Source organism: Balaenoptera ricei, chromosome 18 (genome assembly GCF_028023285.1).
Source record: "Balaenoptera ricei isolate mBalRic1 chromosome 18, mBalRic1.hap2, whole genome shotgun sequence".
Taxonomy (NCBI): Eukaryota; Metazoa; Chordata; class Mammalia; order Artiodactyla; family Balaenopteridae; genus Balaenoptera; species Balaenoptera ricei.
The window spans coordinates 5859623-5885681 of NC_082656.1; the positions used below are offsets into that span (position 1 = coordinate 5859623).

Consider the following 26059-nt stretch of genomic DNA (forward strand, 5'->3'; position numbering starts at 1 on the left):
TTGTCAATATTTTGACCTATAAAATGGCTCAAAAATGGTTCAACTTGATAATAAATATTCCCATCTAAGAATGCCAAATATCTTTGCGTTACTTAGGTCATCTTTTATGTCATTTGATAGCTTTAGGGTTTTCTCTTTAAATATATTGTTCTTCAGTTATACTTGTTCCTTGATAACGTTGTAATTTTTGTTATTATGCAAAATGGCATTGGGTTCTTTTTTTTTTAAACATCTTTATTGGAGTATAATTGCTTTACAATGGTGTGTTAGTTTCTGCTGTATAACAAAGTGAATCAGCTATACATATACATATATCCCCATATCGCATTGGGTTCTTTGAAGAGTCACTTTATCTGAATTTTGTCTTTCCCCTTTGGGTGTTAGTTATTAGAACCAACAAGTAGAACTCATAAACGTGATGCTCTGCTTTGCGTTGCTGAGGTAATTTAATTGTAGGCCTGCTTCCTTCCAGAAGGATCACCTAAGTAATTTCCAACCACAAAAATCATGACAATTCCCATGGAAACTTACAATTTATCAGTGATAAAAACTCTTCTTCACCCATCAAAGTCCAATTCAAATGACATTTCCTCCCTGAAGCCTCCCTTGATCACCTCAGTCAGAGGTGCTAATTCGTACCTGATGGAATTTTATGCCATTCATGTTGCATATTTTTGAATTGACTTTGTACCTATTATGTGTAAGTTTTTCAAAGGTAAGGACTAAATTTTACTCATTTCCCTTTTCTTTAGACTATAACAAAATGTCTGGCTCATGGTAGGGAATGAGTGTTACGCTTATAAAAAAAAAAACAGTAATTTTTGTTATGATAGTCTTGGCTCACCAACTAAATGATAAATGCTTTGAAGTTGGCATATGATAAGTTTTCAATAAATGGTAGCTATGATGATGATGTAGACAGTTCTAGGTACACAGTAAATAATCATACCTTTAGATTGGCAGTTCTTAAAGGAATTCATTAGCTGAGAGCTGTATCTGAATTAAGGATCAGAAGAGCGAAAATATACATTCAGGATGGTTAAAGGTGACCCAAGAAAACTAGCAATAGGATGTCTGATTGATTGCCCGCAAACAACACAAAGGAGATAGTATATATCCAGTCAAACTTTGGAGGTTGGAAAACAATGTCTGGGAAAGAGAAATCCAAGCTTAGTAAATTTAAAAGGCTGACAAAATTCAGAAATGAAGAATGATGGGCTCATCAAATAGCACTAAAAAGATGAATGAGTCCTATGTTTTCAAATGGTCACCATGCAGCTTCTTCCTTCTTTATTGAGAATTTCACTCTAAGATCAAGCCTTGTGGCAAAGCCTTTACAGATGTAAGAAAAGAAAAGTTGGTAAAGTATGGAATAATCTGAGACATAGTGAAAAGCAGCCTTATAATAATGTGCTAAGTTGGAAGAGAGTTGTGAGATGTTTAAAACATATGGTCTAAAGGGGATCTGATGGGCGACGTGATCTGTGGTGACACTGTTTGCTCTATAGCCTTGAAAAGATAGAGAAAGAAGAGGAGCTCTTAGAAAAGAATGAGATTAAGGACAGTGATGAAAAAAGCTGTAAAATATTCCTCTCCATGCAACCACTGAATAAGGGAAAAGCCATAAACAAAGGTTCTTTCATTTGAGATAATGTCTATTGCTTCACTAGTTTAACTTCCAAAAGTGGGTTATGATAACAGAATAGTTTTTAAAAGCTCTTAAGAAATTGTAAACCAGGTGAATTGAAGGGGTTGTGGTTGAAGTGAGCACCTTGAAACTATGCCAAAAACACATGTATTTCTAAACACTTAAAAGTGAAAAGCATTTTTTTGCCCTTTTACTGTGAACTTTACTATTGTTCCAATGAAGTAGTTCAAGATGATTTGGGCACTTAAAAAACATGTCAAGTGGTGCTAGCTCTACGGTTATTAGCTATAAAACCTTAGCTATTCACTGTTTATGTCTATAAATTATAAACACACATGTGCGTGTCTGCACACACGTAATATACACACATGCACTCATCCCCGCCCCAATAAATTCTTGTGGTATGTTCAGATTGGCCATAGCCCCTTCCATGAGGTTGGATGAATTTGTACTGCAGGATACAGCCATTCACCTAAAGTGGCCTTTCTGTGGATAGTAAAGTAGCGTTTCTATGACCATTTTAAGGCAGGAAATAATATGGCACTGCACAAGAGGTTAGAGTCAAGAAGGTATTTTTCCATCGTTAGGAGAATAGCTAAATAAATTATGGGAACACATACTATGTTATAGTGTATGGCTGCTTAAAAAAATGAGGCAGACAGTATGTACAGACATAGAAAGATCTCTGGGATATATTGTGATTAAAGCAAGTCATAAAACAAAACACGGAGTATGAGCTCAACTCAAACTTATCTTAGAGATGCTGGCTTTCCCATATAGCCCTACTGTAATCCATTATCTTATTTTGTTCATCACAGTAGTTATTACTATCTGATTGTATGCTATAGGCTTATAGTTTTGTTTGTTAAATTTATTACCTGTACTTTTCCATTAGAATGGAAATTCAAGGTCCCTGTTTTGTTTCCCGCACCTAGTATATTCCTGGCACAGAGCTGGCTCTCAGTGAACAGCTGTTGAATGAATGAATGAACCCCATCTATCATCTGCCTCACATATATCTGTGCCCTACATTTGCATATATACACATATGTAGGTACAAAATGGAAAAATCTTTGATGAAATACACATGAAACAGTTATGTGTTAATTCCCCATAAGGGAAATTTTTATAGCTTATTCTATTTTGGTACTATGTGAGCTTTTAAAATGTACTCATGTATTACTTATTTAATTAAAATAAATAACAGTAGTTTTAATAATGAAATTGTAGGCCTCTTTACCATCAACAAAGAGCCACTGAATGAAAGGTTAAAGTCTATGTGGATCGAAATACTTATATATTTGTAAAACTTTATAATATTGACTATGTATAGAATGATAAAATATTTTTGAAGAAAAGCAGATCTATGCTTCACAACAATTTACAGTTGTGGGTTAAAGCAATAAAAGGACGAACCAAAAGCTATTCCTTCAGGAGACTGGCCCCTATGGGGGGAGAGAGAGAGAGAGACAGAGAGAGAGAGAGAGAGAGAGAGAGAACGCGCACACTTGTTGGTGGGGCATGATTTACAGTATGTTTTCTATGTTTGATTTTTTGATGATAGTTTAATTATGACTGAGTTGAATGAGATGGCTACTTAAGCTAATATACAATCTTATTGTTTAAGACATCTTAGTAGCAGATTATGCAAAAATCAAGTTTTGATTGAATGTGGGTGGAGGAGGAATGAACTTACTTGACTTAACTTTTTCAGCAGCGATTTAGTCATGCAAATGATGGGCTGAGTTCACAGATTAGCTTATCTGAGAATGTATTTGTTGGCATATTTTCCTTAATTGAACTGGGCAGAGTGGTGACCCCAGCTGCACTGCTATGTGTCACTTTAGATCCTGGTTAAGCTGTTTCAAGTCTGTCCTTGGGGGGAGGAGGGGTTTCCATGCAAATGCTGAACTTGTGAGATAGAAAAACCTCATCTGATTATTTTGCCAAGAGATGGAGGAGAAAACTTATCCAGGTCGTGTCTGAGTTTTCTTTCTTTAGTCACCCAGGCTTCAGTGTAAGCAGGAAATTGTGGATTGGGGATGGAGACCCCCTTCCACTCCAAGAGCCCAGACCATGGCTCTTGGTTTTGGAGTTAGTGACTTTGCACAGGGCACAGCCCCTGCCGGTCTCTGGGAAGACACCTGGGAGCGTCTGCCCTCCCCCTCCCCCATCCCCATCCATCTTTATTTCTCTCTTCTTTGTTTTTCTTGCTCTCCCTTCCTTTTTCTCTGCTACGGGTCTCTCAAATATCGACTGCTCTTCAGACAGAACAAGCTGCTGATCATGGCCATGCTCCAAGTATGGTTCCATGTGTCACAAGAGGTCACAGGAAAGGTCAAGGAAAGGTCAAAAGAGGTTAATTCACAGTCAGAAGGGAAGAGCCTTAAGGGGTAGGAGGTTTCCGTTTGAGGTGCCGCAAAAGTTCTGAAACTAGATAGTGGTGATGGTTGCAGAACATTGTGAAAATACTTACTGTCACTGAATTGTGCACTTTTAATGGGTAAAATGGTAAAATTTATGTGTATTTTGCCACAATGTTTTTTAAAAAGGGAGAGGCTCTTTCTAAAGTGATGCCCACATTTACAAGTTCTCTCCCATTTCTTACGTTCTAAATTTTTCATTTGAACATTCAAGAGGGCTTCTAAAAAGGCACCCAACCAAACGCAAACAACTGGCAGGGGGCCTTGTTGTTTATATGAAGGAGTCTGTGCCGGTTTGTGTGTGATCCCTCAGCTGGGTCTTGCTGTGGCCGACAGCTTTCAGGAGGCTCTTCTGGGCTGAATGGGGATGAGGATCCTAGGCTGGAAAAGGCATCCAAGTAGTTTTCTTTGGGCAAAGCATTAGGACATGATACGATGCTATGTATGTACACGTAAGACCTAAATACGGTGGAACTTGGCGATAAAGAGAGAGATTTGGGGGTGTCAGGATTGAGTCTCCATAAATAACTTCTATTGATTTCCGGTACAAAACGGGCCTCTACTCATGGGTTACTTCTCTGGATGTAAATCCTACAGCTCCACTGCCCTACATGCGTCAGTCCCACCAAACCAGCCAAACATTAGCAAGTAATTGCAGGAAGTAATTCTCCAGTTTTTCAGCAGGTTAGAGCTGTGGTTAGGGTCGGGGGTCCTCCTGTCTGGGTTAGGCTAGTAGCTCTGAAGTCTGGCAGTGCCAACCAATGAACTGTTTTCCCTTCTATTACCCCAACTCCAATCCCCCCTTAATTCCACTCCTTCTCCCCTCACCTTCTAAATGGAAGTTTATCCTGAGAAAAGAGCTGAGCCTCGGTTCTATGCTACGTTCAGGGTGTCCTTCATGCTTATGCTGTTCTCAGAGATACAACTAAACCTTGAGAGATTCTGGCAGAAGAGTTCTTCTGGATGAAAAGCTACTGGGGTATCTACTAGTGAAGCTTGGCCCTTCTTGGTCTGGGTACCTAGAACCCCTTACCTTAAAGACACAGATGGAAGAGGAAGGGATGACGTGATTGGCTGATGAGCCGATCACATGAGCACATTGCCTCAGTGGGAGTGATAAACAGAGCAGCCCACTGAGCTCCCCCTGTGCTGCCCTGTGTGTACCTGGGATGCTTATACTCATTTCTTTCCTGCAACGTCTCTTAATCCATTTTGCACCATAAGGGTACATTTCACGAGAAAGAAAAGGCAATTACTATTCAAGTTTTGCAAAAGGTTAATTGACATTTCTGAATTTTATTATTCTCAAATCTATGAAAACCACTTTACACTTCCGGTGTAATTCTGTCCCCCAGGTACTAGGACAGTAGGTCACCTTGATCTGAATATGCGCTTACAGGTACAGATATTTGGTGTCCGTGACACAGTGACGACAGGAAAGATGCCCCTTTCAGATTCTTAGATAAATAGTCCTAGTGACCAAGATCTCACTTAGGAAGGAATATTGAGAGTGATTCTCTCCTCTTCCAGCCTCAGTCCATTCGAGACGGAATTAATTCTTCCTCAGTTCTTTGTGGTTCCAACCCTACTGCTTTAATCTTAAAATATTCTGAAAATGTCTTGCTCTTCTAGAAATTTCGATGATGGTTTCTTGGGCTTTACTAAAAACATCTCAGGTCAGTATCGCCTTCTGTTCTCTGAAATATTTCCAGAGAAGAAGGGTTTACTTTTTTCAGCAGTTTAATGGCTTTTGTCAGGAACCCCGTTTTCTCTGCACCCCCATCTGGGAGATGGTTTGTGCATGCATTAGTGTAGACCTAAGCTGGACCCGCGTCCTGCCACCTCTGCTTTGCAAACTGATCTTGATTCCTTAGTGTCACTATGAACTCAGTGGCCAACAGCCCCACTTGCTGTGCTTACTCAGCTCTGTCACAGCTTTAAACATTTTAGGACCTCATTGGAGAATCTGGGAAGAGTGTGAGCTAGAAAGGTGACTTTTTTTGATCATTTTGGGGGACCTGCCAGTCGCTTGGGCAGGTGGCTGGAGGAGTTATGAAGACACTCTGGGGAGTCAGAGGTTCTCCGGGGTGACTTTATTCCATTGTTCCAAGTCTGGGTGCAAATCCTTAAAATGGTTAGCCTAACAGAAAGAATGTTTCTTAAAGGAGCTTTCCTGTCTGTCTACCCCTAAGAATCAAACCATACACAAAGCAGCCACTGTCATGGAATTTGTCTCCAACTTAGAGCTCTCGTGGTGCTTTTCTGGTACTGGTCCTTTCATGTCTGGTCCTTTATATTATACTCACTTTAGTGGCTCCGTTCTCTTTTAACTTGTCTCTTCAAAGTAAATATGTCTCAAATCACCTCCCTCTTTCAACACTCTGCACCCTATCAGTCCCTCCTAATTGTTCCCAGTTCTTCTTTACTTGGGTCTAATCTGGAGGTTCTCCTACCTTTTATCACTCTTTGCGTATTTTCTCTTATTTCCTCTTTCTCTCTCTTCCATTCTATGTATTCCACTAAAAATGAATGATTGAGAACCTACTGTATGCTCAGTGTTGAAGCAGGAAAATTAAAGTACAAAGGATGTATTTTTTCAATTATCTAATGTATTAAAGATCTTTTAATCCTGTGATGGAGCCACATTTTCTACCTGTCCCATTTATTAATTCACCTGATTCCATTTTTAGGCTCATTAACTCTGGTGCCCATTGGCCTGATGATAGTAAGTTAGGACACACAATGGCTGCTGCCTGAAGAAGTGTGTTCACGTAAAGACGTACACTAACTGATTACCTTAGATATTTGCTTATTCAGATTTTCATTTTCTTGTTCACTGCTGTATTTGCAGAGCCTTGCACAGCACCAGACACAAAATAGTGCCTTAATGATGTCTCCTGAATGAATAAAAGACTGTGGGGCTGATGTGGAATGAATTCTGGACCTTTTAAAACTAACTGGATTTTGGTTCGAAATAATTTTTAATTTTATATATGGCATGGTCACTTCTTTAAAATGCTTTGAATATTTTAATATCCTTTACATTTTAAAAAATAAAATTAAAAAAATAAACTATAGTTTTTAGAAAGCTTAATCTTTAAGGGTTGGAAGTGAGAAAATATTCATTGCTTTAAATGCTTGTTAATGCCCATGAGGTCATTTAAAACTAGTGTCTGTTCTCGTCTGAGTGATGGGAACTAGCGTTTAGCTCCACGTGCTGTGTGTTCAGAGCCCAGGCTTCAGAGCTGCTCTTCTGGTTTAAACCTTGGTCTGCTACCCACTAACCCTGTGACCTGGAGCCACTTATTTCCCTTATGTTTCTGCTTCCTCATCCCATAGCCTGTCAAACAGGCACGATAATTTAGCAAACCTCACAGAATTGTTAGGAGGAGTAAACAAATTAATATTAGTAAAGAGCTTATTAGAATAGTACCGGGCACCTAACAAGAGTGTGCGAAGTCAAAACAGACCCGGAGATGCAGCTGATAACAGTACCTACCTCAGATGACAGTCGTGGAAAGTATCAATAAACGAGACATTTGTAAAACTCCTGACAGTTCCTGGGTACCTGGTGAGTGCTCAGTACATTTTTATTATTATTTTCGATACAGAAAACCTATGAAGATAGTATATCTATCTTCAAAGGTTTTTAACGGGCACATGTCAAACCAGAAAACAGCTAAGTGATGTGCTCTACGACGTGACACAGATTGTAAAGAAAAAAAAAAATGCGGACATCAGAGAGAAGGAAGGATTATGTGCTCTGGGATGTGAAAGGAGGCTCCTCTGGCCAGAGGCTGGGGGAGAAAACGAGCCAGTGCAGGCTGTGGCGGGAGTCAGGGGGGTAGATGGGAGTTAGCAGGGTTGGGCCATGCAGTCGAGGCCCTGGGAAGCCTGCAGGTGTGCTGGGTTGCACGGCTGGCAGTAAGGAGTCCGCCCATGGGTGCCCTGGGGAGGGGGCTTCCTGCCCCCCTGAGCACATGCTTCCCTGGGCTGTGTGCTTAGGATGTCTTCTGTCCCTGCTTGATGTCCCTTGTCCCAAGAACTTACTACTTGGCTTTCATAGGACTTTCTAGAAATTGCATTTCTTCTCTAGAATGGCTCTGCCCACACGGAAAGGTCTTCCTGAAAGGGAATGAGAAGGGAGAGAAGAAGTTCCCCTCCCCTAAATTCTCTCAGCAGGTGTTTGATTGCCACTTGTCCGGAGCATTAACTCTCTTCTCTGTTTTCTTTGGAATCGAGTAAGTTGTCATTTACCAAAAACAATGATAATGGGCCAGATCCTATCAATGATCCAGGGTCACCAAAATACTCTCAGTATATAAGTTCTTTTTGAGTTGCCAGGTTTCATATAAAAAGATGCATCTCAAGTCTCCAAAGGATGTACAGTTTATTCTCAGGTTTTAAAAACTCAGTTGAGCTTTCCAAAGGCTTAGGATATAATGAACTAGTTTTCAGTCTTTTTCAGCCTGTGATCTTGATGTTTTTCCATATCAGCTTTGGAACAACCAGTGAGTTAATTAAGGATGATCACTTTGGTTATCTGTAATCTTCACTCATAGATTTGTAAAAAGAAACAACCATAAAAGAAGTGGTATTTTTTTGAAGATATCTACACACACGGACAAAAGGGTGACAGTCATACAGCCTGTTGCATTGGCTGCTGAATTTGCCGCCTCAAATGGGAGTCTTACATATGAAACTTTACAAATACCATATAAATACATGTAAGAAAGAGATTATCTCCAGAAAATTAAGAAATTCCTTTCCAAAAAAACTATAGTAGTTTTAAAGAGTGAATAAAGGGAACAGAGAGAGAGAGAAAATTGACAATTTAGTATAGCAGAACTCAATAAATGCTAATAATAGCATATTAGAATGGTATTTAGGAAAGGTTTTATATAAGAATTCATATAAAACTCTTTTTAGATGTTCTTCTTTTGGCCCTCAGAAGATCAAAGAAAGCTGTGAGGAGGATATCTTTGTTAGATTTAGAGTCGTTTGACATTTGAGCTGACTTATTAATTAACCCTCTGATACCTTCCAACAGATTCTGACAATTCATGGGCCAATTTCTAAACAAATGAGGTAGGTCGGAAGGTAGTATTTACTAAACCATGTCTATGGGTCAGCTTAGTTATATTAACTCATTTCAACCATACCACAATCCTCTGTGGTCAGTATTATCTCAGTTTTATAAATAAGGAAATACAGGCTCAGAGGGTAAGGATAAGTGAGTCGCCCAAATTCTCTGACCCATGAGGACAATGCTAGGATGCAAACCCGCCCAACACCTCGTAATATTTTTCCATTTATAGTAACTCCCTGGTCTCTCTCTCTAATCCCAGAACAGTCATGAGCTTTCAGATTGGTTCAACTCTAATTCTTGAATCCATATCCAAAGCACAAAAACTGAATTTAAGTCAAATTTACTACTCTCAAAGAACCATCCAACATCTTACGACATTTCACAAAATATATTTTGTGATCAAGTCAGTTTGGGGAATACAGAACTTAAAAGCACAGTTTACCTGATTTTTTCAGTACAGGACTTCTTTGGGTCTTTAATATACTAATGTGAACTCTGAATCTCTAAGGGGAGCATATTACAGACATTGTTTCACAAGCTATTATTTATTCACATATTCATTCATCCTTTTATTTTGCTAGAATACTTCAAGGGATGAATTTTCTATGAAACTACCTTTCTTAATAGTGTGTCATCTTGGGCAAATCACTTTACCTCTTTGCACCTCCATTTTTCTATTCTTCAAATGGAACTAAAGATATTCCAAAGGTCCCTTTAGCTTTAAAAATTCTATGATACAGCCTCTCTCCTCCCCCAAAGTCTAGGCATTTGTGCTACCAAGTGAACTTGCTAAGGATAGAATAAGATTTTCTGAAAACCAGTCATTCATTCATTCATTCATGAAACATTTATTGATTGCCAAGCACTATGCCAGGTTTTGAGGACAAAAAGACAAGATACAAATAACATGAAGATACACTGTACTCAGGATGAGGCCATGATATGATGATAAACACAGAGGAAGAGAGCACACACATGAACTCATGATACAATACAGGAAGAGGGCAGTAGCAATATGCATAGATAATACAGACTCGCATGAACTGGTGACTATAAAACAACTCAGTAAGAGAGAAGAGAAATACGCCTAGATAATAAAGACTCACGGAGGACCTGCCTCCTCTTTGCAGGGGTTGAGTAAGGCTTTCAGGGGGGAAAACACCCAGTGTCTTAAGGGATGGGTCGGCATTCCATGAAGGGAAGATACTCCAGGCAGAGGGGACACAGGAACAAAAAAGCATAGGGGCTGAAGCAGCATAACATGTGCCGCGATCTACGAGAGTTTGGCAATTGTTAGAACGTAAATAAAGTTCAAGGCGGGAGAGCATTCAGCTGTAAGGAGTAGGCAGGGCCCGTTGTTGAAGGCCTTCTTTGTCAGATGCTTGAACTGGGTCCTGTGATGGAGAGCCAGTGGAAGACTTGGGACGAGGATGGGACATTTTAGTTGTGTGGAAAACAGATGCAAAGAGAGAGAAGAGAGGTAGGGAGACCAGCGAGGAGACTCCTGCAGATGTCCAGGACATAGGTAGTGGCACCTGAACTAGGAGACTGACAAAAAGAAAGCAGAGGAAAGGATGGATTTGAGCAACAGTTCACATTTCGTAGGTACAACCTGCTCAGCCTGATGGATTAGAGGAAGGGGAGGGGGGAAGGAGAGGAACCACCTCTACTGTGGATGATGGATACATGATGTCTGTACAAGAGGAGGAAAATCGTGTGATGTGATCAGTTTTGGACCTGCTTAGTGTAAGGCCTTTCTAAGATATTTGTAGATATGTTAAAATTGGAGATGTTCTACCACAACCTTTTTCTGTGCATCAAACTCAAATGGAGATTTCATTTTGAGGATTCGCATTGAAGGATGACTGGTTATTTGATTTAGGTTGTCGGGATGTTGCAAATAAATGGCAAGTTTATCTCTAATATAAATGTAATTACTAATCAAAATTATAAATAAGTTCATTTTACTCTTATTTAACCATGGAATCATGAGGCACACAATAGATAGTGTTTATACTTGCGGATTTAAGTGTAGTTGGTATAAAATATATTTTTTTGTTGAAAGACAATCAACACGACCATTAATTTAGATTTTTTTTTTAACCAGTATTATAAAATGTAATTTAAAATATTCTTTTTACCAAATCATTGAAATTGTTACAAAGTGAACTAAGGAGACTATAAATCTACTCTGAACTTCTTGTATGCCAGGCGCTCAAAGCTCTGCTATACCTCAAATCAAGGAACTAATGCCTCACTCTTCACTGCTGTCAAGATGAACTGAAACATTTTCTGAGGGGCTCTTCTCTTACCATTTCTTTCTGAATGCACGATTTTTTTTTTTTTTTTTGCCATGTGACTTGCGGGATCTTAGTTCCCCAATGAGGGATCGAACCCAGGCCCTGGCAGTCCTAACCACTGGACCGCCAGGGAATTCCCTGAACGCACGATTTAAAGCAGATTCTGGAAGGATCTTTCTATAGGGGTAGGAATATGGTCTGTATAAGAACTGACTCCAGTATCCCTCACTGGAAGTGATATAAGCATGAACCAGAGCCCAATTCATTTTTGCAGGTCTATCAGCAAGTAGTTCTAGACATCCTGGAAGGAGGTGATAGGAATTTTAAGGGAAAAATAGGGTGAGGAGAGAGAGTAAACACAAGGAGAAAAAAATCTCTTACCAGGTTCTTGTTGTATTTTGTGGTTGTTTTTAAACCAGGTTATCTGAGGCTCTGGGACACCGTTAGCACGACAATCTAAAGTCGTAGAACTGCTGATGGCCACTGTGTGATCACTGAGGTTTCGTAGGAGGTAGGGTGCTTCCTGATCTAGTGAATAAAGAAAGGGAATTGTTATTACTCGTCAATTTTATTCTTTTATTATATATGCATATCAACATTTTTAAAATAGAGAGGAAAACAGCAAAACTGTAAGTTTTCATTCATATTTTGTTCCCTCAATTTCTCCTCTATGGTTAGCATACTGCTTCCTCTTTATTGAGTTACTACAATAAATTGAAATCTGTTAGAACACAGAGGAAAATCAAGAACTCAACTCTGTATTTTTAGATTTCAATATCAAGGTTTTTGCCTGGCCAACTAGTTTCCTTCCTTTCTTTGAGAGAAGCTTTTTCTAAAACCTAAGGATTTTGCATGATATTTTAGGAACTAAAAAGGAAACAGACATGATTTTGGATATAGGCTTGTAGTGAGTTTTTACATAAATACAGAGAGTTATAGTAATGAGCTAATCGCATTTTGTATTTTTGTGTTTTATTAACATGTGAGGGCATGTTTGTGTCACTCAGCTCTCAGTAACCTAAACTGTAAGGCAGCAGACCAAGTGGGAGAATTTCTTGAACTTTGAAAGCTTTATTGATTATCTCCTTCCTCCAATCCCTTCCCAAATGCAAACGAACAAAGGATTAATTCAAGAGGCAGAGGCACAGATTTGTAGTTTTTGCACTATATAATAGTACAAATATTGTATTTTATATTACTTTCTCTTAAAACATACAAATATGATACAATTTATTTTAATAAAATGCCAACCAATATAGTACAACAAAATGGATTTAATACATCAGGATGCAATACATTACAACATTAAAATCTCACAGAGGGACAGCAGTACCCCAAGGCCCCCATGAGTACGTGTCTCTATTTTTATGGAATCAGTCCTGCTGATGCGTATACATTCTAGTTGGGCAGGTGCTGGATTGGTAACTCAAGCTTCCATGGTCAAAGAGTAAAGACAACTCCTGAAATCTTTCCCCCCCTCTCAAGTCATCCTTCCCCCCCACTTGTTGCAAATCCTGGAAGAGAAATCAAAATAGTTTTGGCATCACTTACACATTCTGCGTCACTGGTTTCAATTACACAGTCTGAGCTTTCTCTGACCATTCCTCATCTTATTGTACTAACACTGTGAAAGCAGCTTAGGAGTGATTACAACGCTCTAAGAGATGACACCTTGCAATGGCTTTGATTCCATGTCCCTGCAGGATTCTGCCGAGTCCCCAAACCTTTCTGTTTTTATTCCTGCAGGGAAACTCTCAGGATTAGCATTCATTAAAGCAATTGAGAAATCTCAGGTTAAGAAGTATATTACCATATGACTTTGAGAACATGTTGACGTATCATGACATGGCAGGGTGACTATCTGTTAGGAGAAACAGATTTCTCATTCAATTTTGATTTCCATAGCTTATCATTAGTCTTTTCACATTTTATACAAAATGCAATCTGAAGGCAAAACAGACTTGAAGGAGTGCTAATTTATAAACTCGTCAAATATAGTGTGAAATGCATGATAGCAACAACCCTTTGGCCTGTTTCAGTGTAGCTTTCCTAGTCTATCTCGCGCCCCCCCCGGCAGACCCATTTTAATAGTTCTGGGTTTACATACTGTCCAGTCTGTCAAATAGTTTTTCCTAATTGAAAACGCAGCCATGTATCAAAATCTTCCATTTTGATAATTCTTACATGCTTGATCATTACAGTTTTGACATTTTTACACAGTCAAGACCCCAGACATATCAGTGAAACATGACAAGAGAATAAAGAACAGTATCATATTACTATTTAGCATCTTTTACAGCCAACTTTGACACACCTCATTTAGAACTCAGAACAGACCCAGTTCACTGAGATATACTTGTAATAGCTTCCTCTAGCACATTTACTGTTTCCCAGGCATTAAATATGATAAAATAATCTATCATTGTCCATAGGTCTTATTAGAAGAAGGAAGTCTGAATACATGGCCTACCACACCCGAATTATTTTCATAGCTACAAACTGTAACATCAAAAACACAGACAGGATTTGGCTTCCCTGACAGGTGTTGTATTTGAAAACAATGCTTATATAAAAGAGAGCATCTTATTTTAACATAAACGTCACGCAGAACTCCCAAAGGCCCTATCTGTACTACACAAACTTCAGACGAGAGAAGCAGCCAGAAGGCTGCCAAATGAACAGAGGATTCTCAATGAAATACAAAGTTCATATAAACGTGTCTGAAACATACAGTATGATGATTTTTTCTTTGTACCCATTTCTGGAAAAAAAAAAAGTTCTCATTTTTGGCAAGTTTCAAAATGACCAATCAACCAAGGAATTGTTTTTTAATCAATTCCCACTTTATAGTAATCTATTTTGGCATTTTCAATAGGAAAGGTACGTTGAACCCATATTTTTAAACCTAAGTTATTTGATGGAAATAGCTGCTTTCCAAAGTTTAACAAAGTGGAGCTGATCCTTTCAAACTGAGAAAATCAGAACGAACAGAATATTTCTGCTCGTTATCAACAGCCAAAGATTGCTCCCCACCAGGTCCTTTTACTTCTTGGCCTTCGAGCCCAAGAGATCTGCCAGGTCCCACAAATACGTAGTTCCGATTCTCCATTTGGAAAGGGGACCGAGGAACCAGCCTCACACCCTCTACCCCATCTCAGTCATTCTCCATAGCAGGCTCTTGGTTCTTTCTCTTTTTCCCATTATCCTCCCCTTACACCACACCCAGAAGACTAACAAAAATCAAAACCCCCCCCAGTCCTTTTTTTTTCCTTTTTGAAACTCTCTGGAAGGATTCATTACTCTATGGAATTCTTCAAATTATCTCCCGGAAGTACTTTAAATCATCTTCTGTAACTACTAAACCCTTCCCCTCCCTAGGAAATGATAGGTTTTGCATGTCCATTTCACCATGTTTTTCAAAAGTACTCCCTAAACCATTTCGTTTGCTTTTTCAGCTTTAGTAAAAATTGAGCCTCCCACCTCCCCCCCCCCCCCACCAAGTCCTCTGGTACTAAGGCAGTTTCCTGAAGGAACACACTGACTTATAATGAACAAAGACGCCAGGCAAAAGAGCCATAGGTAAAATTTCCAGATACAATTGATTATTCTTTCCTTTGGGCTGACAACTTCCAGGTTACTAATTGTTTTCAGAGCATTTGGGGCTCCATAAAAGTGGCATTCTGGGGAAATGCTATTGTTTACTCCTTTACATTTGACAAAAGCAATTCCCACGTGAAAGACAAGTTTAGCCGTGGGACAGAGTCTGTTACCTAAAGGAGGAAACAGTCTGGTGAGTTCCCAAGCCTGAAAAGCTGTCATATTGTCACCTCCTACTGAACAGCCCGGCCACTGTGTTCTCAGCCATGGCTATTTTGGTCATTATAGTTTGTTTTCCAATAGTTCAGGCAAGTCACATATAATGATCAATCATAAATGAAAACAACAGAACAATGCATACGAAATTGGTGAAAAAGTCACTTTCCCCTCAAATGCAAGCTGAAAACAAGAGATGACAAATCTCTCCGGATTGAAAAATGGGGTGCATTTTAAAATGACTCTGAATTCTACTTCTGTAGTTTTGCCATTAATCCCCAGGAAAAAAAATCTTATTAAATTTGCTTATGGGGAAAGTGGACTTTTTTTTTAATGGACAAATTTGAGATTGACATTTAGAAGAATGCATTAAACCTCTGGTCACAAGAGCCTTTTATTTCCTTGATAAATTGATCACGGTACACAGTTGAATGCCATCCATTGGACAGGATAAAGTTCTTTAACCAGGGACAAAAATATTAAAAATAAAGGCATGATCCACTTTTGTTCAGGTGCTGTCAATGGCTGTGTAGTCCACTCAGGCAGTGAGGAGAAAACCCACTGGACTTGTTGACTAGCTACTGGGATTGCAGGAGAGAACTGGGCTTGATCTGGGTGGACTTTCTTAATTCATACTGTGATAAAGCTTTAATACCTCCGAATGACACCAACACCTTGCACCTCTGGGGCCCATCTTAGACGCTCCAGTTTAAAATTAATGTGCTTAATATATAAAAAACAAAAAGCATCTTCAAATAAATAAGCATTATAACTTGCTATCATCCAGGTGCTATTTACAAATCAAGAGCAGATGAAACAGTACGAAATAAAACCCGGCAGAGGTCCGACAGAGTCTCCAATTCAACTGTCCTCATTCTGAGCTGGCCAATGAACCGATTCATGTCCATCTTTGGCAGACACCAGCATCTGTTTAAATTATTCAGGTTTGGCAGCTTGGAAACATAAACATAAAAAGAGGTGGGCATTAAAGTGGAAGGAAAGGATCAGTCCCGAGTTGTTGTCTATCAGGCAGGAGAAGACAGCAAAGAGGAAAACACACAGAGAATGCGCTGCAGGGATCCTCCAAATCCAAACGTGCACCAGGTCGGCCCCAGAGAGCGGACCCCCTTGGCCTGAACGGGGCGCCCAGAGCTGGGGGTCCCGGGAGGCTCATTGTTACTCCTATCATGGCCAAACTCATTTTGGGAGGAGCTTCTCCTCTGAGCCGGAAAATGAGCAACAGTGACAATAAATCAAGATGATATGACACAACTGTTACTTTGTAATGAGTCCTTTAATGTTTTACATTACTTTGTGAGGTACAATCATTCCTTGTGCTTTTAAATTTGGAGATCCGAGAGAAAACAGCCTTTTTGTTGCAGTGCTCACCTCTAATGGTCACTTCTTTCTTCTGGAGGGTTTCTTCCCCTGTGTACATGTTCCTGGCTCGGCAGGCATAGGTGCCCGAATCTTCCAGGGAAACATTCTTGATGACGAGGTTAAGCGTCACGGAGTGCTCTTTCGTGATGGCCATTTTTTGCTTCCTGATGCTGTGCTGCATGGTCCGGTTGTTCACTGCCCGCAGCAAAAGCCAGGTAATGTCTCTGTATAAGAACTTGTTCACCGTGCAAGACAGTTTCAGGTCCTCTCCTTCCGTAGGCATTTTTTCCAAGTTAACATGAAATCCATTGGGCACATCTGGAAAATAAGAACGAAGGACTTGAGTGCACAGGAAAATCAGTGTCTCATCCTGAGGACATATCTCATCCTAAGATAGTCGAGGATCTTAAGGATTGTTCCTACACAAATTCAGCATCAACATTAAAAGGATGGTTTTTTTTTTTGTTTTTGTTTTTTTTAAGGGGAACGGATCAGACATGCCAGGTAGGAACCAGCTCAGTTCGTTCCATCAGAAGCGAGGCAGGAAATGCAACATAGGATGTTATTAGGAGGGTACGCTTATTTGCTCAAAATTGCTCTTCAAAGTGGAATGCTTTTTTTTTTTTTTTTTACAACTTGGCATCATAACCCATTGCTTTCTCATGTGCAGAACTCCTCCTGGTAAGTGGGCAAAATAGTGAAGGACTCTAAGAGGAGTTTGTACTAGAAAGCACAGGTGCTTTGATAGCCAAACTTATTTAACTAAGTGGTGAACGAGTGAGAACAGGAAGTCCCAGGTCTGCGCTGGGAGACTCCAGTTAACACTTTAATCCTGAACTTTGGACTGATGGCATCCTCCTGCTGCTGGCCCATCACTTCCCCTTGCTCTTTGCTGGCACCAAGGGGTCCTTGCTCAGGTCCCCTTTTATGGTGATTGCTCTACTCAGACATAAAAGAGCAAGGTTCCTTCTGAAAATGCAGACAACTCATCTCGAAGAGTTGCTGGATTCCAAAGTGGGGGCAGAAGGTTTCTAAATCAAATCTGCTCTTAAAAAACGTATTAAACATTTTCCTAAAAGGACTGCATCATTGAAAGTCATTTTCTCCAATGTCATTCCCAGGTAACCTTCTTCTCCATCTTCTTGGTGCCTCTAGCCACACCTCACAAGCTCTCCTCCTCAGCTTTCTTAACCTGGACCATCGTTTAGCTTCTGCACTGAGAGTTCCTTAGTCTCCTTTTGGACCATCTCACCAGACGATTTTAGAATACCATTGGTTGTTACTGGCCCTGAACTGGCCTGCGCTCAAAACCCTCCCATCGCTTGTTACGAGCGGCATATCTGTACTTGAGCAAAGAACTGGGGCCAACATTTCACAAAGAACTTTGAAGATGAAAAGCGCTATGTTATGCTATTATTATTATTATCCTTTGCACACAAAGCTATAAAGAAACCTTTAAACCTTAAGGGGACAATAGTCCAAAATTAGATATCATATCAACTCTTTTCCTAAATCTCACTTTGCTTGTTTTTCTGATTTTTCTGGGCTTTGGCTTTATTATAAAGTGTCACGTCTGAAGAAATGCCAAAGTATTCATCTGAAACCTGGGAGCGGGGGGTAGCAGTGGTTTATGAAGCTGTCAATGACTGGAGAAAGAGGAGGCCAGTGGAAGTTTTCCTGCTTTTAAAATGAAAACCTAAGAATGTGCCAGAAGAGGCAGAAGCAGCTGACCATAGTTTTTTTTTAACATAACAATAAGGTGTCAGAAATAGCCCCTCTAATTCAGCATCTTTTTATATTTGGGACACTTTCCAAGCATGAGGAGTAAAACATCAGCCATCAACTTTTACCCAGATACGAGGGCAGAAGTCTTGTGCACTGGTTGCAATCGAATTATTTCTTAAAAGACTGTGTAGGCTTCCATTTACGAAGTCCCATACTGGTAGTTAGAACCCAAGTGGGTCCCAAGTAACACCACTGAGATCATGTAGAGAGTTTCTATTTACTTTAGTGATTTGAAACTTCCTGTGGAAATAGCTCACAGGTTTCCTGGTGGAAGATTTTGTTTATCTTTGCCAAGCACCACCAGGAATCTCAAAATAAAATGCATTTAGTGACATTGGGAAACCAGGGAGATAAGGCAGTGCTGTTCCTGTTAGACCCTCAGTAATTGCTAACACACCCATAGTCACGCTGAGTGCCAACAAAACAGCAAAAACACACACAGAGGAAAAGAGAAGAATCGAATCCGTTTTCAGGTCCGTTTCTCATAGGGGGACACGGTTAGGAGGCTAATTTGGTTTGTGTTGTCAGACGGCACTTAGAAATGATCTATTTCTCAGTATAGCCCCTCCGCTATTCTTTTCTGATCCATGGAAGGTGATAAGATGTCTTAAACTAGGTAATGAATCCAGAGGGATTTTTCCCTTAATTCATGTCGATTTTTTTTTTTTTTTTAGCCTGAGTACAAAAACAGACCAAAGAAAGCATTGCCTTCTAACTCTCAAAATGAAAACAAGAAATCTTCCCACACTTAAGGATCTGTTGCAGATTCAGCCCATTCATCAGTAGCACCAACTAACACTCACCCATCTAACACATAATCACATCCACAGCGTCTTAGGAGATGTTGTGGAGGAGACACCACCCTTGCTCAGGAGACATCCCACCGAGGGTTAGGTGAAAGGGTAATGTATTTACAGAGGTGCACATCTGGGGGTGGGCATCTTGACTTGATTGGATCAAACGTGTGAATTAAGTTCGTGAAAGAGACAAGCATAGAAGTTAAAAGGATGAAAGGTATCTCCTTTGTCAGGTAGAAATAAAGGCTTTACTTCAACTAGGGAACAGAAATAGCATTCTCTAAAAAGAAAGTGAGTGGTGACTAGAAAGTTTTGCTCGTTTCAAATAGATACTGTGGACAAGTGAATGGCAGAGTTGGAGTAGAAGCCATGGAGGATGCCAGTGGCCATAGCAAACTGGTTCACATCCGTTCAGAAGGCAGCTCTGCTGTTACTGTGTTTTAAAGAAGGGGCAGCATGATTGAAATGAGGATCAGTACAGATCCAAATCTAGATCTTTTGATTTTGAGCAGTTAAATTTTAGACAGCTCTTTTAAAGCATGACCTGCACTAGGTCGAGTATAAGCATGGAACAAATATACATTCATTTTTCAGAAAATCGTCATGTAAGGTGCAACATTCCTAAAGAATATTTAGTCTCACCTCTAGTGAGGCTAAATCTCGTGACCAGAGATTTGAGTAAGAAAAAGAGAAGAGTTTTAGAAACAATGAATGTAAGGAATCTATGATTACCCATCAAGACTAGAACTTTTCAAAACAGGGAGCAAAGAATTTAGGAGAATTATATTCCGGGCAATGGGGACTTGATTGGATGAATTTGTGCTCAGTTCTATGATTAAAGCTCTTAAATTTCTGGAGGAAAAATGTCGTGAGCTTCGAGTTAGGTATGTTGGAATAGAATTCCCATCGCTCCTTTCAATGGATGAGGAAAGGGTCCAAGCACTCCGTGGTTATAAACTGGATGATGTGGTGGGAGGTGAAGGGGGATTTCTGCCTGAGGTCCGCAGGTGGTCAGCTGTATCAGCTGGGGCCCTTGCAGCAGCAATGCTGGGCAGATACAGGCCGGAGCCGTGGAGCGCTCGGGGGACGGGTGGGCTGGATGTTGGTGCCGCAGTGAATAACGGGCGTCAGTGAACCTTCCCGGGACTCACATCATTAGGGAAACGAGCAGGACGTGCCCTCAGTCAGGACATCCTCTCCCAGTACTGCCTTCAGACCCAGGCAGGAGGGCTCTCTGTTCAGGCTGTACCCCTCCCCACAGTGGAGAGAGTCTAGCGGGGGGGGGGGGGGGGCGCTGCCCACCCAGAGCCTGTGCGACCCCCGCTCTTTATCTTTCGTGGGGCCCCAGAATTCCCTGTAAAGATGATCCCAAGTCTGCTTCCAGACTGTCTCAGACCTCCTCCCCCTTCGCTCGGTCTGTCCTCCTGAGGTCAGACTGCTGGTCAGTGTGCACACTTACAGGGCCCAGGGAGACTGTCTGGGGGAGGGGTGGGCAGAGTTTGGAGGTGTGGCCTGGGGAGACCATCCCCAGGAGTATACGGCCCCTTACCATGAGGGCCGAGCCAGGAGTGGAAGGAGAAGCCCGGTGAGCCAGGGGTGGGCTTCTCCTGCACCGCCAGGCACTGTCACACTCTGTATAGTGCCACAACTCTAGATCTGTGCCTGACTTTCCAGGCCATCATGAAAGTATCTTTGTCCACCAGAGGCGAAAACACATTTCACAGCTTGTTCATGTGATTTAGAACCTGTAAGTGGTTAGACGTATAGTCTGTGGGCCTCTGTTGGTCTTCCTGCCTGTCCTCTTCTTTCTACCGATTCTTTCTACCCACAGGACCACCTCAAGTCCTGCTTCCTTCTCAGAGGCTTAGAGCCACACTGTACAATACAGGGCTACCTGCGGCTACTGAGCCTTGCAAGTATGGTCAGTGTGACTGAACTGAATTTCATTCAGTTAGTTTTATCTTATTTCAATCCCGATTTTAAAGACCGAAGCGATGTAACATTTAAAAAAATACTGATGACATGTTAAAATGATAACATGGGATCTGTTGGTGAAATAAAATGAATTTCACTTTTTTCTTTTTACTTTTAAAAAAAATGGTCACCAGAAAATGTTAAATTCTGTATGTGGCTGACATATTTTTATTGGTGGCATTGGCTTAGCATTGGTAAATTCATCTGTCACATTACTTCTGCTCATTCCTTTTGATGCTAGGATACAGGTAACATTTCTTCTTTGTGTTCAAACTGTCAGTGTTCAAACTGTCTTCCTAGAAGGACAGGGCCTCCTTGCTATCTCTCTGAACGCTCAACACAGAGTTGAACTGTCCTGTTTAATAGTTGGTGCTCATTAAACTTGTACAAACATATTGAATGTTAAGAATAGGACAGGAATGGCTCCATCTTTTGTACTCTAAATCACAGAGACAGTGGCTGTGGACTTGGATGGTTAGGGTTAGCTTGTTTCCCCCCAAATATTAAAGGACAGCACAAACCTTTGGACTTAATTAGTCTAAATCATCTGAAGTTGATTAAAGAATCGGTATGTGTGAAACTGCCCTCTGAATCCTTCTCTAAATAAAGGCCTCTTCCTATTTGGAATGAATGCAAAGATGATTTTATCTCCGCTTCTCGAATATTGAGGGTATAGGGACTGACTTGGTTTTCAGAGGCTCTCCACCTCTCTAAACCCCATTTCCTCATCTGGAAAATGCAGGGCTATAATGTCAAATAGCCCCTAAAAGTCTCTTCTGGCTCTGACATTCTGTGAGAACCTACCCAAGGATCTCTCCCCTGGCACAGCTTCTCTGAGGGTCAGCCAACTTGCCAGAGGCTCTCTGTGATCTGGCAACCCATACTTCTCATGAAATTGGACATACCTATTTCTTTCTGGAGAGCTCAAGGCAACTGCTACAGCCTGCCCCAGGCAGTGTGAAGTTTCCAGAGAGTTGGCCAACTGCCCAGGTTTCCTCAGAAAATTGGGGGAGTGTGGGGCCAGGCAATTGTTTTTATACTTTGAGCTACTTATTTCCTTCCTGTACCCATGGAGGGACATAGGGAGTGCCATTTGTGTACCTTGGAAGTTATAAGATTTGCAGACACCATCATATTTAAGGTTAAAAATTCTGAAATGCTACCAAAAAACAGCACACTAAAAATGCTCAACCAAGCTCAGGTTCAGATTTCTTTAGGAGAGCCTCATGTGCCAAAAAGCTGAAATTCAGTTGTGAAACATTTGCTGTACAGCAGAAATTAACACAACACTGTAAATCAACGATAACATCCATTAAAAAAAAAAAAAGTTGTGAAACAATTCGCCTCTTGGGTTACAAAGATGTCATCCCATGTATTATAATTGGTTTCCTTGACTATTATTGAACAACCACTGTGTGCCAGGCCCTGTGCTGGGGACCGTAGGGTGTTCAAAAACGAACATGACAAGATCCCAGATTCACAATCAAGCCTAGGAAAGAGACGTACACAAATAGCTCTAAAAGGGAGTTCAGGGAAATAACTCTTTAGGAGATCCAATGACCCAATGATGCTGTAGAAAACTATTCCTGAGAGCAAGGATGAAGGTACTCAAAGTTGGACACGTCTATGGAATGTTTTTTTTAAAAAATAAAAGTCACTCCAGTGCACTAAAAGCAAACAAGATTGGAAGAGAGACTTGAGGTCACTGGGCTGTCTTCGTGAATACAGGACATGTGGCTTACCTGTGATGTAAAAGTTTATGTTTCTTTCCACAGTCCCTACTTTATTGGCAGCCATGCAACTGTAGATTCCAGAAATTCTAGAGTCAGCCACGGCCAAGGTGCTAGCCGTCTGCAAAAGAAAAGGCAACTTTAGCGACAGGACCAAGAACCATTGGACACCCCCTGAGATATTTCTGAGGGGGACATGATGGGGCTGTTCCATTGCCTCAACAGAGGTAGGACTGCACACGTGGTGGTTACCAGAAACTCTCCCCTTGCCGAGCCTCAGCAAGAATGGAAAAACAACAGGAAAGCAGGTCCTCAGGAGACCGGGGGCTATGACATCCGACTCGTATGAGGGCTTCAGGCTTATTTATCTCGTGCTGCTGGCCTAACAATTACAGACCTGCAGCCCAGATGCGGGACAGCACGTCCTACCCTATGAGGTGGTCAGGGCCACGCCAGTGAGACGGGGAGGTCCAGGCCTTCCCTTTTGTCTGGATGACCTGTGATCACGAACACCACTTGGTAGCAGGAGCCTTCTTTGCCGTCTGGTTCTGTAACCGGTGTGTTAAGTGAGCAAGGACAGAGGAGAAAGGCTGGCTGAACCATTTCTTTTCTGGGACGTGGCACTGCAGCCCTAATAGTGCAGAAGGAGGGGCGGAAACTCCCTACGACTCTCGTGGGTGTTTGTAAATTACTTAATTTCTCAGCCTGTCAATCCCTGCTCTAGAAAATGAAGATATAAATGATGGATTCACACAGCAACGTCGTTTCACTAGGTTTTAGCGCTGCTCTTTGGCAGATGAGCCCCCAAAGAGGCAGGAGGAGTCAAGACTATGTGAACTTGGAAGCACTTTCCAAACTGTGATGTTGCAAAAAGTAATGTCTCAAAAAAAAAAAAAAAAAAGAACCACAGATTTATACAGCTTAAAGATTTGCATGGCTGTCTTCTTTTAAAGATAAAAATTAGTAGCATGAAATGAATTGTTGAGAATTTTAAAATTTAACCCAACCTTTCAAAAAAGTAATGCATATACTATACATGAAAAAAAAAATGAAACAGCTAGTAAGTTTTTCATATTTAAAATTACAAAAAAAGGTTGATCCAGTTACTTATAAATCGTTGCAGCCTACCTCCTAGGACACAAAAAACTGGTCATAAGCTCTGAAATTGGAGAGGTTGTGCTGATGCTGCCAGACTAATGGGGTGTCCTGGCTGGAAGAGAACGATCCGGTCACTTACAGGTTAATGTGATACATACAGAGAGGCTGAACTGTGACAGCGGGGTTTCTAAGATAGTAACACAAATTCTACAAAGGGTCCTAACATTTTTCTAAGTTGCTAAGTTGTGCGGTAGGCACTTGACTCGTATTCTCATATCCCTTACAAGAAATTAAAGTATGTCTGTCTTTACAGATCAGGAAGACTAAAAAATATACTCCTAGTTTTTTTAGCCAGCAACTTCATTGCTCCAAATTCTCTGTAATTTCCACTACGGTACAGTTGATATTTCATGATGATTCCTTTTCTGTTTGTTAGGTCTGTTTAATTACATCTACCCACATATCCTCTGTGTATTACTGAAATTCTGGGAAATGAGAGTGTCTGCAATTTGTGGCATTTTCATTCAGTGTAGCAGATACTGATTATTCGTTAAGGCATCGCCCAGATGTTGTAAAGGAGACGGAGGGGAGTATGACACAACCCTTATTCTTAACTTGAAGGACTACTTCTAGGTCACAGGGAAGAATTTCCCTACTTGAAGCCCAAGTATATATTATTCTCTCTTTTACAAAGAAACACTCTCACAAAGGCAAATAACCAGTGGAGAGAGTATGAGAGAGAGCTCAGGTGTCTTTCTCTATTTTGATTACTAATCATTATAAGAGGCAGGGAATAAAACAATTCTGGATGGCTGTTTCTGTTTAATTATTGCACCCACCACTTCAGAGTTGTGGAGGAAAAAGTAGCTAGAAGAGAAGCTTGTAGGTGAGAGGTGGAAGGACAAGAGAGATCACCAAGTGAGACTCTGACTCCTGTAATTTTCTCAGGAGACGAGCTCAGACGCTTGAAAGCAGCATGAACAGGGTCAGGAGAGGGACAGTCATGGAGACCTCACAGCCCCTCTGCTGTTTGCCTCTCAGCTCAAGCACAGCTTTCCTTACGAAGTTAGCGCTCAATGTTTATCCTAAAGGGCCTCGGCAGAGCCTTATTTAGATTCTCAGATGTATTGCTGCTCAATAAATAAGGGAACAACTCATTTCTGTTTGGCTTGAACATTTGAAATTATGAACAACGATTACCTGAATCTGAAAGTTGCATTTGGATTTCTATTACAATTATCTTGATTTCACTGAGAGCAGGGCAATCGAGAACCAGAACTGGGTTTCATGGCAAGGGCAAGTCAATTCAGATGTGCACATTGGCCATATTTAAGGCCTGTGCAGGCAACCGGGGGAGGGCTGTAGCCATTCTACAACACTCCGAAAACAGATGGCTCAGGATTTCTGTATAATCGGAGAATAAAAGTGAGGTCCACAGAAGTGAAGTGAATCCAGGCCACACAATGAACCATGGAGATAACAGATGCATCTGAGTCTCTTATTTTGCCTGAATGACCTCTTCCAAGACTGACACCTTACCCCCAGTAGAGCCTGCCCCAGGACTCACCTCTCCAAAGTTTCTATTAAAATTGAACTAGAAAATGACATTGATGGGAGCTTACATTATTTCTCTGTTTCTGAGTACCCGTATGTTACCCTTGCTGTGTGCCAGACAGTGTGTGAGGCATTACCTCATTTAATTAATCCTCCCTGGAGCCCAGTGACATGGGTGTATTACTTGTTCTACAGAAGAGGCAACTGAGGTTATAGAGGTTAAGTGATTCACTCAAAGATCCATAGTACCACAGACGGCCCTGAGCAGCGGTTATGCCCAGGTTTGTCTGACGCCAGTGCCTGTGCTATTAATCTACACGAAACTGCTGCTTGCCTTCAAACCCTTTAAATCTAATAGTACAGATCTATTGGTAGAGTTCTGTCTCCGCTTTGAGTTGGATTTTCTCTCGAGAATACCTCCTTTAATGAGCAGACATGGTCACTACAACAAGCTCAATGCTACTGTGT

General features: G+C 40.9%; 1 protein-coding gene across 3 annotated transcripts in view; it reads right to left on the bottom strand.

Moving 5' to 3' along the window:
- Positions 1-26059, bottom strand: part of FLT1 (fms related receptor tyrosine kinase 1) — a 171396-nt gene that overhangs the window by 57392 nt on the left and 87945 nt on the right. For 2 of the 3 annotated variants that reach the window (XM_059903324.1, XM_059903323.1), the window contains 3 exons: positions 22952-23060; positions 16663-16971; positions 11842-11988 (listed from right to left, as the gene is read on the bottom strand). In XM_059903324.1, the coding sequence (XP_059759307.1) occupies positions 11842-11988; positions 16663-16971; positions 22952-23060 (565 nt within the window). Of the gene's footprint in view, positions 1-11841; positions 11989-12511; positions 16227-16662; positions 16972-22951; positions 23061-26059 lie in introns of those variants that run through there. The other variant, XM_059903325.1, reaches the window with a different exon arrangement.